The sequence below is a fragment of the Otolemur garnettii genome, unplaced genomic scaffold, assembly GCF_000181295.1.
Source record: "Otolemur garnettii isolate 467f Iridium unplaced genomic scaffold, OtoGar3 scaffold00050, whole genome shotgun sequence".
Taxonomy (NCBI): domain Eukaryota; kingdom Metazoa; phylum Chordata; class Mammalia; order Primates; family Galagidae; genus Otolemur; species Otolemur garnettii.
Window position 1 is genome coordinate 6,397,835 of NW_003852445.1, and position 14,947 is coordinate 6,412,781.

Sequence of the window (14,947 nt, forward strand, 5' to 3'; positions counted from 1 at the left end):
TGTTATTTGCAACATAGAGTGCTGGTAATGTTTATCGTCACTCATTTATAATAAAGAATAAGTGCAAAAAGCCCAAATGTTGAAAAACAGAGGAAAAGTGGGTAGATTGTAGTATGTCCGTATGAGATATGATATAGTAATAAACATTTTCAAATATATGTGAAATACATATAATTAATACATGTAATTAATAAATACATAATTATTTTTGAAATATATTACTTCATTACTCACTAATAAACTCTGGTAATTTTTCCTGAACAAAAGTGGTATAAATACTATATGGTCTAAATGAAGAGTAATAGAGAATCACAAAAAAGTAAGAAATCAATGAATAGTGATTAACAAATCTTAAATCCTTATCTAAATGGGATTTTTTAAATTGTACATACAATTAGGTTCCACTGTTTGCATGTGTTCTGTAGAGTCTGAGTTGTAGTTGAGTCCTTTACCCAAGTAGGATCCCATATACCCCTACATGGTACACGCTAGGTGGGAATGGAATTGGTTTTAAACAACACTAGAGACATTTAAATTGTTCATGCACTACGCAATTGTAGAAAGCAATTATATGTAATAAGTGTAGAGGGTATGTCTTTTTTTTTCTGTCTAGCACCTTCTAGACACTCTTGCTATATGTGAGGAATTTCCAAGTTTTAGCAATCTTACCTTACGAAGACAAAAAACAAAAAATGCTCTTAACCAGCCTCCTTTACTGCTAGGGTTGAGGCTGGTAACCAAGGGTCCACCCACCAGACTCACTCATTCAACACCATTAGAGCGAGTAATCTGAGTTCTGGTGCAAAACTCATTTTGCTGCCAAGGGTCGCGGTATAGAGACATCAGGTCTAGGGAGTGCTGTCAGTTGCAAGTATGAGTTCCCAACATAGAAGGACATGTTTTTAAATTCTAAATAAATATCCAAGAAATAGTCAAGAAAATACTATGTCCATAAAATTAAGCATGCCAGTATAAAGAAATAGAGAACAAGAGTCCTGGGGAATTAAAACATAATTATCATTGAGGTTGTGTGGCCATTTCCCAAAGAAGAGGTACCAGGGCACTCCATAAAGGGAAGGGCACACTGATGGAAACAGATTACCTACCCGCCCAGGTAGAACTGACCCGCCCAGGAAGAAGTCCACACACGAGCTATGGTGGGTGGGAATTTAAAGGGTTAAGAAGGTCAGGATTGGTCCATCCACCACTTCCTGGGAGGGACATACCCTCGATTCTTCTTTGTTCCAGACCCAAACAGTAAAAGATTATTCCAAGGAGCTAGACAAAAGAAAGGCGAAGTCCTGGTTTTGTGCAATCAAAGTGGATTTCTTCCCGGTCAGGAATTTCACCCCACCTACACTCAGGTAGAATAAAACCACTTTGACTGCACAAAACTGGGCCTTCACCTTCCTTTCATCTCAGAATAATCTTTTACCATTGGGTGCGGAATCTTTCACACACTGGAAAACACAGAGGTTTGAAAGAGCACAGAGAATCCCAGGAAGTACAGGAAGTTTGGTCTGGATTGAGAATGTGGTAATAGGCCCCTTCCTCAAAGAGGGGGCCTCCTTCCTGCTGGCACTTACCTCCCTCCTCTGCCCTGTTCAAACATGTGTCACCAGCTATGTGGCCTTATAGAATTTCTATATATTATGTTTTTCACCCACACTGGATAATAAGAAAACGTGCGAAAAGACCTCTCAGCAAATATTAATGTCAAAAAATCTCAGATGAGGGCTGCATGTCTAAACAGCAGAATAGACGTGATTGAAACTCAACTTGGAAAACTGTCAAATTAGCTCATATGACCACAATGCCAATAAAAATGAACGTTATGGTGCCGAGTGTTGGGTCAGCCTCCCCCATCGGCCACAGGTATCACTGCACGTGCACTGCTTTTGTAGCTACAGCAAAAGCGTCCACTCAATCTAGGTGTCCCTAGACGTGGAAACAAAGACAAGGATTCTTTTTCAAGTGATTCATTGGGAGAATGTCTTTGGGATTGGGGTATAAGGGAAACAGGCTAAGCCAAGGGCCCAGAGCCAAGCAAGGATGTGGTCTCGAGGACAATCCGTGTGGAAGTCTGGAGGACGCACTGCATCACAAAGCTAATCCCATCTTAATGCGAGGGGACTGGGGTAGGGAGGCGTGATATACTGGGTTGTTCAGCTCCCATTTGGCTCAGGCAGTTCTCTAAGGAAGGAGACAGCTGTGCACGCTTAGCACAGGGCTGGGGGATAGATGCACTAAGAGGCGCCAGAGAAAGAGAATATGGGCAGGGGGCCAGCAGCATTCGCTCCATCATGTCTCTATTAAACATAGAGAACAGGGCTGAGTGCTTCAAACAACACAGGAGAGCGTGTTTCTTTGTGAAAGTAAAGAATATTCCCGCAAGTTTAGTGTGCAAATAAGTTTAAATGCTAGGCCACAGCATTCTTTAACTTAGGTAACCTTTCCAGGCCCTATAAATACCAACGATTGTACCAACCTCACCCTTATTACATGCTATTCCCCCATTTCTGCTCAGTGGTGCTGCCCCCAACTCTCCAGTGAACTGAATGTTCAAGGTTAACTTGGCAATAGCTGGATGGTATTTTGTAGGATTACTGAAGACTACGCTGAAATACCAGGAAGCCAGTTTAGGAATTTTAAGAAAAGGATACAGAAAAACATACTCGTAGGTCATCACTGGCTGAGGCTGTTATTGTGATGACCAATGCATAGTTTATAATGACATAATCCTTCGAAAGTCGATAATGAATGGACCAAGAATAAATTAGAAAACTTCAATTGTTGGATGCAGTGGCTCATGCCTGTGATCCCAGCACTCTGGGAGGCCAAGGCGGGTGGACTGCCCGGAGCTCACAGGTCTGAGGCCAGCCTGAGCAAGAGCGAGACCCCATCTCTAAAAATAGCCAGGCATTGCGGTGGCCACCTGTCGTCCCAGCTGCTTGGGAGGCTGAGGCAAGAAAATTGCTTAAGCCCAAGAGCTAGAGGTTGCTGTGAGCTATGATGTCACAGCACTTTCCCAAGGGTGACAGAGTGAGACTCTATCTAAAAAAAAAAAAAGGAAAAGAAAAAAGAAACTTCAATAGAAATAAATGTGTAAAATAGGATTTTTTTAAATTTAGAGAATATTGTCTCATAATCTGAAAATTTATTGTAATTTTGTGCTAATGAATCAATACCATGATTTAAAAGATCAAAACTGAGACACGGAGAGGCCCTGACCATCTGAGCTTACGTACCTCAGCACTGGACAGCCCCGACGCTCTCTCATCCAAGTCCTTCAGAAGCTCAGCCAGCCTTTCCTTCTCACTGTCCATCATAACCACAGGGTTTCTTGAGTTCTTGGCCAACTATAAGAATTTATTAGTGGAAAACATTATATACTCAAAGGAATTCACAGCTCAGGAAAAATGGGACCAGAGCCTTCCACAATACAAATACACGAAGGTAAATTTTGTGATATTAGGCATTTTACATTCACTAGATAAGTTTATTTTATGCCAAATTTTTTGTGGAGGGCTATTCTCTAAGCAAAGAGATTCCCAATATAAGCAGGTCTCTTCTTAACCATTCCAACAAACATTGCATAAAAGCTAATAATAAAACAAGCATTTTCAAACCTCTCTTCATACTGTTTTACATATATAATATATATATTGAAAACATATTTGCTGAGACATTTGGAAGTAAACTTCTGGTCACTTTCTCTGTGTTATTTATTCACTATATGAAACTGCCTTTAAATATCAAGACCATCCTATGAGGAGTTTAAAGAAAAGTTTGGTTACTATTTCTAAAAGGGGAAAAGGGAAGCCTCTGGTGTAACCGATGTCTGTGTCAGAGATATGGGGGACACTCTTCTGCTCTTGGAAAATTAATAAATCAGCATACGATGGGCCAATGGAGAAAAAGAGACAGATCAAGTTAGAAAAGGTTTCCTGAAGATGATCACACAAATATGAAGCACAGAAAAATCAAGAATCCCAGAGGCCAGTCCTGGCAGTGGCAGGCTGAGCCACGAATCCAGTCTGCCTAGAAATAATATGTCAGTTGTGAGGTCAGGATCACACTTGACCTGTGAGGAATTACTTAACTCTCTCCTCTTATCAATACTTCACACTCACTAGTGTGGTTTTCTGTGACTAGCTGCTCAAGTCCACCTCAATACACTTCTTGTTGTAAGTTAATCCATTGCATTCTGGTCTAATACAGGAGCCCCTGTGCCCTTGGTTAGTCTGAGTCTGTTTTGAAGACAAACCAAGTCAGGTTGCAGGAAGACCAAGGATGAGCACCTGAACTAATCAAAACCAGTGATGGGCTGTGGAGGCTCAGCAAAGGGCGGGTGACCAGTTGGCTTCTCCAGCCTGGCCCTCCTGCTCTGCCAGGAGCATTTTCCATTCAAAGTTCTAAATGCACTAGCTATAAAATCAGTCTCATTATATAAAAAATAATAATAATAATTTTACTAATATGCAATTAGAAATCTGGGAAACATTATCCAAAGCTATTACCTAAATAAATATTTTTCAAATTACAGGAACCAGACTATTTCTGGATAGTGAAATAAATGCTAATTACAGCTAGCATTTCTTAAAGGGGCTAGGATAAGATAGGATGTAATGGAATAGGAAATATAAAATAGTAAAGTATTGGTTTATGAAACTTTCCTGTCAGTCATATATGCTGATTCAATTGTATACGCACGTATCATGGTCCCAAAAACATTTAAGGAAACTGAATATGTTAACTACCACTTTTGCCATGCATTTAGTCCAAAATTGTGGCTTCTGAATTTCTAAGTACATACCTCGATGTTTCGCTTAATAAAATCCTGGTTGTGTTTACCCCTGGGCTCAATCTTTTCTGAATTTGAGGAAGATTTCCTTCCTGCTTTGATCAATGACTCATTTCTTTCCACATCATAGGTAAAATCTAATATCAAAAAATTTCAAAATTGTTTCATAATTATAATTATCAATTACTCTAAAACTTCATTTTAAGCATATAAAGAAAATATATAAGCAATAAAACATACATAGAAGAACTAACTTCTAAATTCCAGATCCAGAAACCCAATACATAAACCCAATTTATTCTTAAAAAGATAAATGTGCAACCATTAACTCCCAATGAAGTTCTCATAAAACTACTTGTATTATTCATTATCATATATCAAATTTTCTTAGCTGAAACCAAGTTCTCATTACTCGCACCTTTATAAAAATGACTTATTATACAGAATTTCAATCATCAAAAAATGGAGAGAATGGTATAACAAACTCTCAACAACTACATTCAACAACAATCAATTCATGACCAATCTGCCCTCTTGAAGCCTGTCTACTTCCATTCACCTCTGAAAAAAATAAAATCAATTCATTTCATTCATGAGTATTTCTTTATACAGCTAATCTTCTCTTAGGACAATATGTACAATCACACAATTAAAACATACCTTGATTGATGCTGTGCATCTGCTTCTCATATTCTTCCGGAGGGACTTGCGTGTCAAACATTGAGAAAAAAGTGTCTTCCTGCTCAGGAGAAGTAGGATCTATTGATTCAAAAAGTCACTCGTTCAATACTCACACAAAAAATAAGGAATTCTCTACAAAGCTGTTTAAAAAAGAGAGAAGATTTAATACGCTTTCCAATGTTCCTCAATCCCTTCCACACACAGATTTCTTAAAACAATGTCGTTGTCACTTCCAAGTAGAAATAACAATCATCTTTGGATAAGTGAGTCACTGAAACAAACTACAGACAGTTAACAGCACTTCTCGAGAATTTAAGCATAAGTAGTAGGTACAGGTTATACTAAAATATACATTAACTCTCCAGAGATAATCGATCCAAATTCCAATGTTCATAATACAGAGGATATACACACACTGCGTAACTATGAATGTGGTTTTCTTTTTTCTCTTAGATCCCCAAGGGAGAGATTTCAAATACATGGTCAGTCATTAAGAGGAAAGAATGTGTTTGAAAGATATAACTTGGGAGGCTCTTAGCAGGTTATCTATCTCTCATCATAAAGAAAATAGCACATTCTGTTTTTCCACTTTTCTCTTTTTTTAAATTTTTTAACTTTTATTTCAATGTAATTTATTTTTATGTTCTCCTAGCTCATACAGACACTACATAGCTGCAAGAAAGGACTAACATATACATTTTTTTTTAAGTTGGTCTCTACACCTTAACATGAGGGAATCTGCCAGGCTGCGGCACAGAGAAAAGGTTTCTCTTCAGAAAACGTGACAAGTGTTGAAGATGCAACAGGATCTACTGCCTCTCCCTGAAAACAGACTTGGTTCAAACACCCTTTCCAAGGTGGCCCAAGCAAAGGAATCAAGCAGCAGATAGATTTACCCCTGCACCCAGTCACCAAATTCAAAACATAAACCATCTGACATTACAAACTAATTCATTCTGTAATTATGAATTATGAATTGGGGTTTATGTTACAATGTTAGCCTTTGTATATTTTGGGGATGAGTTAACCAAACAAATCTGTGATATGGAGAGGCTGGAAGGGATAAGCTACACATATGACAAAAGGTTTAAAATACTTTTTTGAACATTTTTGCTCCAAATGCTATCAGCAGGGGGTTTTAATAAAATTCAATAAAACAGACTCAGCAAGTCAGCAAGTTGGCAACATTTATCAGTTTGACTTATATATCCTATTCTTGACATGGTAATATATTTATTTTCAATTGTGTAATTCCTTATAATAACAGTTTCACTTAATTTTATACTAAAACACCTATACAGACACAAATATATGAAAACTTACAATACTGACAGCTCTTACAGCAAGATGATATTTGAGCATTTCAAACCTAGGGAGCTCCCTGTGTTTAGATTGATCTCATGTTTAAATTCCCCCAGTGACCCCGTGGCTCATCACCCCAGTGGTGTTCACTGCCTCAGAGAGAAGTGGGTACAACCCAGAACAGGTGCCATAGCTCAGTCTTGAGTTGAAAAGACAACAGTTTTGAAAGTTAGGCATTCAATTACAAGAGCTTATTTAACCTATGAAGAAAAAAATCAACCTTCTGAATTCCAAAAGTCTCTTTAGAAATTCTTCCTTATTGTTTAAAAAAAAAAAAACTAATTCATGTAGAAGAAATGATGAAATTGGAAAATAACCACTCAGTAACCATTGCAGTGAAAACTGATTCAGGTAAGAATCATGGATGAATGAGAAGACAAGTGGAGATTAGCAGGATAACAGCCTCGGAGCATCTCCCCATGAGATAACTTACTTCCAAAAGGGAAGACAGTAAGTTTATCATGGAGCCTTTTTTCCTTCTCACAGACATGTGGAGGAAGCTGGCAGACATCACTTGAACAAGTGGCCAGAGTTGACATCCCAGTAGAGGGAGAATCAATATCAGGCACTTCCAGTCACGAGGTGCTGAGAAGCCCACAGCGTCACTTCTGTGGGATTGAGCAGAAACAAACAAACCCAAATTGGAGGAAATTCTACAAAATGATAGACTCCAAAAATGCCAAGGCACAAAATACAGAGAAAGACTAAAGGCGTAAGACAACTAAATGCAATACGTAACCTGGGGTTTTTTCCTGTTATAGAGGATTTTAGTGGGGCAATTGGCAAAATCTCAATAAAGCCTGTAGATTAGATAAGAGTAATCTACAGCAGTATCGTATCACTTCCTGACATCAGGGAATGTTAGTGTTAATTTCCTGATTATGTGTACGCGTGTATGTGTGTGTGTGTGTGTGTATGCGTGTGTGTGGGTGAGCGTGTGTGTGTGTGTGTGTGTGTGTGTGTGTGTGTGTATCCTTGTGGGGAGAGGAGAGGGAAATTGAGAAGAGGAGAATGTGGTAAAATATCAATATTTAGAGAATCTAGATACAGAGTATTTGAGAATTCTTTGAGCTGTTCTTATAACTTTAAACGTCAAATTATATCAAAATAAACAGTTTAATAGGAAAAATTTTTAACTCCTCTCCTCATTACAAACATTTATGTGAGAAGGAAAAAAGCAACTCCCTTTAGAGATCAAGAGCCAAAGCTTTGAGGATTGAGCAGGGTTTTAATAAGTGCCCTGAGAGGGAAGACTGCAGGACGTGATTTCAGTTGTTTCCTGCCACCTAGGGAGACACTGAAGCCCATCCCAGGTAAGGGAGGAGGACCTACAAGAGGATCGGAGGCGATGAGTTTAGCGTAGACACAAGTGACACAGGGTGAGGCTGTTCCCTTAAACGCACCCCCTGGAGGTGGAATCCTAAAGTTGGAATCCTGAAGAAGATGGGGAGCCCAGAGCAGAGTGGGACTGCCCCACTGCACACCCAGAATTCAAGGGGAGACTCCACACAGGCACACAGTGCTCCCCATCCACCCATGACAGTGTCTCACAGCAGTAATGGCAGACACAGGGCATGGGTTGTCCGCATGTATGCATGTTCCCACATCATCCCCTGTGGCTGGTGTGTGGCATGCAGGAGACCAGAAGTTCTCCCAGCCCCCGTAGAGAAGCCTGGAGTTGTGATAAAAGGGTAACATACAGTGCAAGGCTCACACCAGAGAGGATGTGGCAGGGACCATGTAAATCATCAGCCTCTAATGCCAGATGGCAAACGGCTAAATGGGACCAGCTACAAGTCAACAGACACCCAGGCTAGCTTACAATAGCCACAGACCAAGCAGGTGGAGACAGCTCTGAGAGAACAGGGAGGATCAGAGGCCACCTCCTCCCATGCCAGGATGCTACACAAGCCTCCTGCTGAGTACAGACACCACCCCAAGAGAAGGGAGGAAGAGAGGGAAAGGCAAGAGGTGAGGAAATCCTGAATAAGGATTTACCTGAATGAAACCGAGCTCACCTACAGGATATTTAGTTTTAAACCAGAAGCGATTTAACTTTTCTCTCTACAAAGTAGAAATGAAAGTTCATCAATAAGTTGAGTTTAGATATGGAAATATAGCCTCATTTTGGAACATCTGAGTTATATCATTTTTTAATGCACTTTAGAAGTATAGTAAGTTCTCAGAAATTGTGACATTATGCAAAACAACAAATAACAAAACCAACTTTACCATGAGCTAACGGATACAAGCAAGAGTTAAGTCCCTACAATATATTTCTGTAAGTCACTAAACTTCCAAACAAAAATTCAAAACACTTCTAATATTAAATACTGAAATAAATGTGAGCTATACATACATTTAAGAACGATGAAGAAAAACAAGTAAGATAATTATCCAACTTTTGGTGAATCAGTGGGTGACAGAGGTCCTCGTGGTGGTGGGTTAATCAAAAGAATAAAGGTTATCAAAGGGAAAACTGTGCACACACAGTTCCAAAACAAATAGTAACAAATGTGTCCCACTCTCTGAGCCCTTTTGCACTAAATTGTTTATTGTCATACATTTGTGTGATTATCAGATTCTTTATGAGTTTTTATTTTATGATCACTTGTGTTCATTCCTTCATTTTTCAACCCACTTATTCCAGTTCAAGGTCACAAGGGCATCTGGCTAGAGGCTATCCTAGCAGCCCAGGGCACAAGGCAAGCACCCACTCTGGATAGGATGCCGTCCCCTGGCAAGGTGCACTCTCACCCCCACACCTCACATAGACAGGGACCAGTTAGACAACGCCAGTTCACCAGCAGGCCCATCCTTGGGATGTGGAGGACCACCTCCCAGAGAACACCCATGCAGACCTGGGAGGATATGCAAACTCCACCCAGACAATTCCTGGCCAGGAATCTACTTTTTTCCTTATCAATGTTATAACAAAATGACACTTAATGAAACAACTTTATTTTAAGACCTGCTATATCCATCACCAGTCTCCAGAAGCAATCGCTACTAACACAAATGAGAGAAAGGGATAAAGGAAGGTGATCAGTGTCTAGGTCAGCTTCGCATATTAAAACAGGGCACGCCTGGGTCTTGAGGGAAGGCAGTCCCCTGACTCACAGAGAAAAGGAAGAATCAACCAGAAACCAAGTCCCATCTCCTTGACCCTCGGCACGGTTTCCTGAGGCAGTTCAAATGCTGTTACTGGGCTCTTCTCACACCTCTTTCTATGTTCATTCAGAGGCTGTCACTCCTAGGAAGCAGAAATCTGCGATGGAAATGGAGCTCTGCAAGCAAATCCTCACAGCAGAGACAGAGGCCAGACGGGGAGAGCCCCGCAAGCCAGGGGTTATACTTGCCCCCAACACTCCATCAGTTGTGGGTATCAAACTCCCAACAAAGACAGCAGAGCCCCCATAGTTAACTTCAGCTGCCCACTTTAAATTGGAATGTCAGCCCAGCACAGCAACCCACCCTGCAGGCACAGATTCGAAATGAGAATTTTATCAGAATCTGGGTGGACAGCACGCAGACCCAAGTCGAACGCGCTCTTTCACTCGGCTGGCAAATGGCAGGTGGGGCTGGATTTCGCCTCATTGGAGGGAAAAATGGAGAACAAATCAATCAGCATCCTGGCAAAGAGTGGGAGAGCAGTTTATTATAAAAAAAAATCATAAAATGTCTAAAAACTTTTTGGCATCATCACTATATCAAAATACATGACATTTGTGAAACTAGAGGAAAAAGTCACAGGAGAGAGTTGACTAATATAAAAAGACAAGAGGAATGGGATTATAAAAATAAAGGGGGAAGGAGAGGTTAGTGGAGTGAAAAAAGGAGGCATTCCAAGGAAACCAAGGGGCAGTGTGCCTTTAATAAGGTGTTTAAAGTTAACATGGACTCACCAGGCTTGCCGGCCTGCCCCCCCCCTTCCTCCCACCCTCTCTTTGCTTGTCTTTCCCCTCCTTTTCTCCCATATAAACCATACTTCTAACTATAATCTAAGATCATTTGGAAGGTTTACACTTTTTGAAGTCTAAATCATATAAAAATATATTTTTTCTATATTAAGAAAGTCAAGAAAAAATGTGAGGTTTTGGGCTCCCCTCATCCAGTACTATGAGGAATTTAGGATTGTCTTACTCACCTTCCTCCCACTTTTCAGCTTCTGTTAATATAATCTCAAGTTTTAGGCCTAGTTATTATTATTCTTATCTTCTCATATAGAGTAATTTTTCAATACTCTGACATGTGGATTTATAAACACAGTTTTTTCTGTTCACTTCCGTGCACGACTAGTGGTAATGCTCAGTGATCATTCGTTTATATACGACTTTTCTAATGCTAGGTTTTAAATGGTGATGCATTTGCTGGCTGGCTGAAGTATGTTTCAAGCAAATTGTTTCCCCAAATGATATCAGTGGCAAATCTTCCAGTCTCTACCATATCTGAGAATATCTTTCTATTGTCTTCACAGTGATAACAGAAGCTATATAAAATTCCTGTATTTTTCCTCCATTGCAAAAAAGAAATCTGAATTCAGCTACCATTCTTTCATAAGTAAAATACGATGAGATCATTCTACTTTTGGCCTGGATGGTTTCAAGATTCCTTAGGGAAGTCTCATGATTCAAAATTCTTGCCAGGATACAAAATTCTTGCCTAATACAGATAGGTATTAGCCTTTTGTTTTTATTTATTTTTTTATTTTATTCATTTATTTATTTTTTGCAGTTTTTGGCTGGGGCCAAAACACCTCTGGTATGAGGGGCCAGCGCCCTACTCCTTTGAGCCACAGGCACTGCCCTAGGTATTAGCCTTTTACCATGAATTGTGTATATACTATATTTTTAAAATCATGTAAGTTTCCTTATTGTTTCTGTAACAGTTACACTGGTTTATTTTTTAGAAAAGTCTATAATTTTGAGCTAGAATTCCTATTTCCTGCCTCCACATTTAGTATCATTTATTATCATTTATTTCATTTCCTCATCTAATTATCCCTTGCTCCTCCTGAGAAGCAACCCTTCCTGCCTCGATTCTCCTGCAATCTTAACTATGCTCTTCACTACAGTAAAGTACATTTTTCCTTGTAATACGTCCTTATCTTACTTAGCAGCTTTTAAAAACCATCCCCTTGTCTTTTCATCTCTTTCTTCAGGGCTTTCTCCTCTGGTTTCACAAGTAATATGAATTTTCAATTACGCCAAGGATTCCAATTAGTTTTCAGAAACTAATGAAAGCACAATTATATTGTGAGACCTTAACAGAACTCTCTAAGAGGAATTTAAATCAGACAGACAACTAATAAGGACATTTTGTACATTTCACAGTTTATGCTCCACAGACAGAAATAGTTCTCCTTTTCCAATGGCCACAAAATGCTCACAAAGGTTAATCATATATTAGGCCAACATCATTACATATTTAATTATATTTTAGGCCAAGCAACTCTTTATGTGGAGCTTCCTCATCTAATTGCTAACCTTTAGCATACTTGGCCTCTGGCCTAGTGCCAAAAATACTAGTAGTCCCCCATGATCACCCTACAGCACATTCTTATGCCAATCAAACCTGCACACATCCAACTGTGCCCTACTATTGAGAGCCTCTTTACTAGACTAGAAAGAAATTTTTAATAAATTCAAAATATCAGCTCAGCGCCTGTGGCTCAAGTGGCTAAGGCACCAGCCACATACACCTAAGGTAGCAGGTTCGAATCCAGCCCAGGCCCACCAAAACAACAATGACGGCTGCAACCAAAAAATCGCTGGGCGTTATGGCGGGTGTCTGTGGTCCCAGCTACCTGGTAGGCTGAGGCATGAGACTCGCTTGAGCCCAGGAGTGAGAGGTTGCTGTGAGCTGTGATACCACAGCACTGTACCCAGGGGACAGTTTGAGGCTCTGTCTCAAAAAAAAAAAAAATTCAAAATATCAAACCAGTTCTAAGAGAGACGTTTATAGCAATAAATGCATCACTATGAAAGAAGATCCCAAATAAACAGCCTGGTATTACACCTCAAGGAACTAGAAAAAGAAGAACAAACTAAACCGAAAATTAGCAGAAGGAAGAAAATAATAAAGATGAGAACAGAAATAAGTGAAATAGAGAATAGAAAAGCCACAGGGAAAATATCAATAAAACTAAGAGTTGTTTGTTTTTTTTTTTTCAAAAAAAAATTCCTCAAAAAGAGAGAGAGAAGACTCAAATATCCAAAATCAGAAATGAAAGCAGAGCCATATCAACAGATGCCTAAGACGTAAAAAGGTCCCTAAGGGACTATTGTGTCAACAAATTTAATAATGCAAACTGGAAAAATGAGACCTACCAATATTGGACCAGGAAGAAATAGAAAGCCTGAATAGACCGATAATAGAGATTACAGGAGCAATTAAAAACTTCGACAATTCCAAGAGTATCTTGGTGGAATCTTTAGGGTTTTCTAGATATAAGATCATATCATCAGCAAAAAGCAATAGTTCGATCTCCTTTGTCTCCATTTGGATACCCTTAATCTCTTTCTCTTACCTAATTGCTTTAGCTAGGACTTCTAGAACTATATGGAACAAACGTGGTGACAGTGGGCATCCTTGTCTTGTTCTGCTTCTAAGTGGAAATGCTTTCAAGTCTCAGGTTATAAAATCAATGCATACAAATCAGTAGAGTATCAAATGAAAGACCTTTGATTTTGAGAATCAAATCAAAGACCCAATATCTTTCATAATAGCTACAAAGAAAAAAAAATCTAGGAATGTATTTCATCAAGGAGGCAAAAGATGTCTATAAAGAGAACTACAAATCACTGAGCAAGTTGGAGGTTGCTGTGAGCTATGATACCACAGCACTCTACCCAGGACGATAGCTTGAGACTCTGTCTCAATAAAAATAAATAAATAAATAAAATAAAATGGTTCTGGGAAAGCTGGATTTCCATATGCAAAAGAATGAAACTGAACTCTTACCTTATGCTATACATAAAAATCAGCTCAAAATGGATAAAAGGCCTAAACATAAAACCTGAAACCAATGAACCTTCTAGAGGAAAACATAAAGGAAAAGCTCCTTGACATTTACCTAGGCAACGAATTCTTAAATATCACACCAAAAGCTCAGCAAAAATGACTAAGGGGAATCCATGTATATATGTATGTGTGTATATACATATTTCATCTACATTAACACTGATATCATTACACACATATAGTGGAATTGAACAAGTAAGTAAATGGATGGCACATGGTGGGAATCAGGTTTCTTGTGGTTGGAGCAGAAATTTACAGACAAGAAATGGGAAAAGGCTAAAATGACCCACGTGGTAATGGAGTGAAGTCAGAGACATCAGTATAAACTCAAATTTAGCTTAACAAACAAATGTTTACACATAGATATATGTATAGACAAGTGTAGAATGGGTTAGTATACATACATATATAGTCACGTGCCACATAATGATGTTTCAGTCAGTGACAAGCATATCTCAATACATTGGTGGTCCCATAAAATTATAATGGAGTCAAAAAATTCCCATTGCCTAATGACATCCCAGCCATCATAGAATAATGGTGCAACACATTATTTACATGTTTGTGGTAATGCTGGTATAAACCTGCTCTGCTGCCAGCAGTATAAAAGCCTAGCACATACAATTCTGTACAGTCGTACACAGTACTTGATAATGTCAATAAACAACTATTAGGGGCTCATGTACTATACCATACCTTTTATCATCATTTTCTCATATACCCACTCTACTTGTACAGACGGTTAACTGTAAAGCAGCCTCAGACAGGCTCTTCAGGAGGTATTACAGAAGGAAGCATTGCTATCACAGGAGATGACAGCTCCATGTGTGGTACTGTCCCTGAAGACTTTCCTGATCTTGGGCAGGCCTAGCTAGTGTGTTTATGCCTTAATTTTTAACCAAAAATGTTTAAAAGTTTATTTTTTATTTTTTATTTTTTTTTTTATTAAATGGTAACTGTGTACATTAATGCACTTCTGGGGTACAGTGTGGTGTTTTCACACACAATCCGAGACACTTCCATCAAACTGGTTAACCTAGCCTTCATGTAACTTTCTTAGTTATTGTGTTAAAACGT

General features: G+C 39.1%; 1 protein-coding gene across 1 annotated transcript in view; it reads right to left on the reverse strand.

Annotated features, from left to right (window-relative positions):
- Positions 1-14,947, reverse strand: part of FSIP1 (fibrous sheath interacting protein 1) — a 157,456-nt gene that overhangs the window by 120,388 nt on the left and 22,121 nt on the right. The window contains exons 5-7 of the mRNA XM_023514251.1: positions 5,465-5,563; positions 4,817-4,941; positions 3,249-3,359 (exon numbers count right to left, since the gene is read on the reverse strand). Of these exons, the coding sequence (XP_023370019.1) occupies positions 3,249-3,359; positions 4,817-4,941; positions 5,465-5,563 (335 nt within the window). The remainder of the gene's footprint in view (positions 1-3,248; positions 3,360-4,816; positions 4,942-5,464; positions 5,564-14,947) is intronic.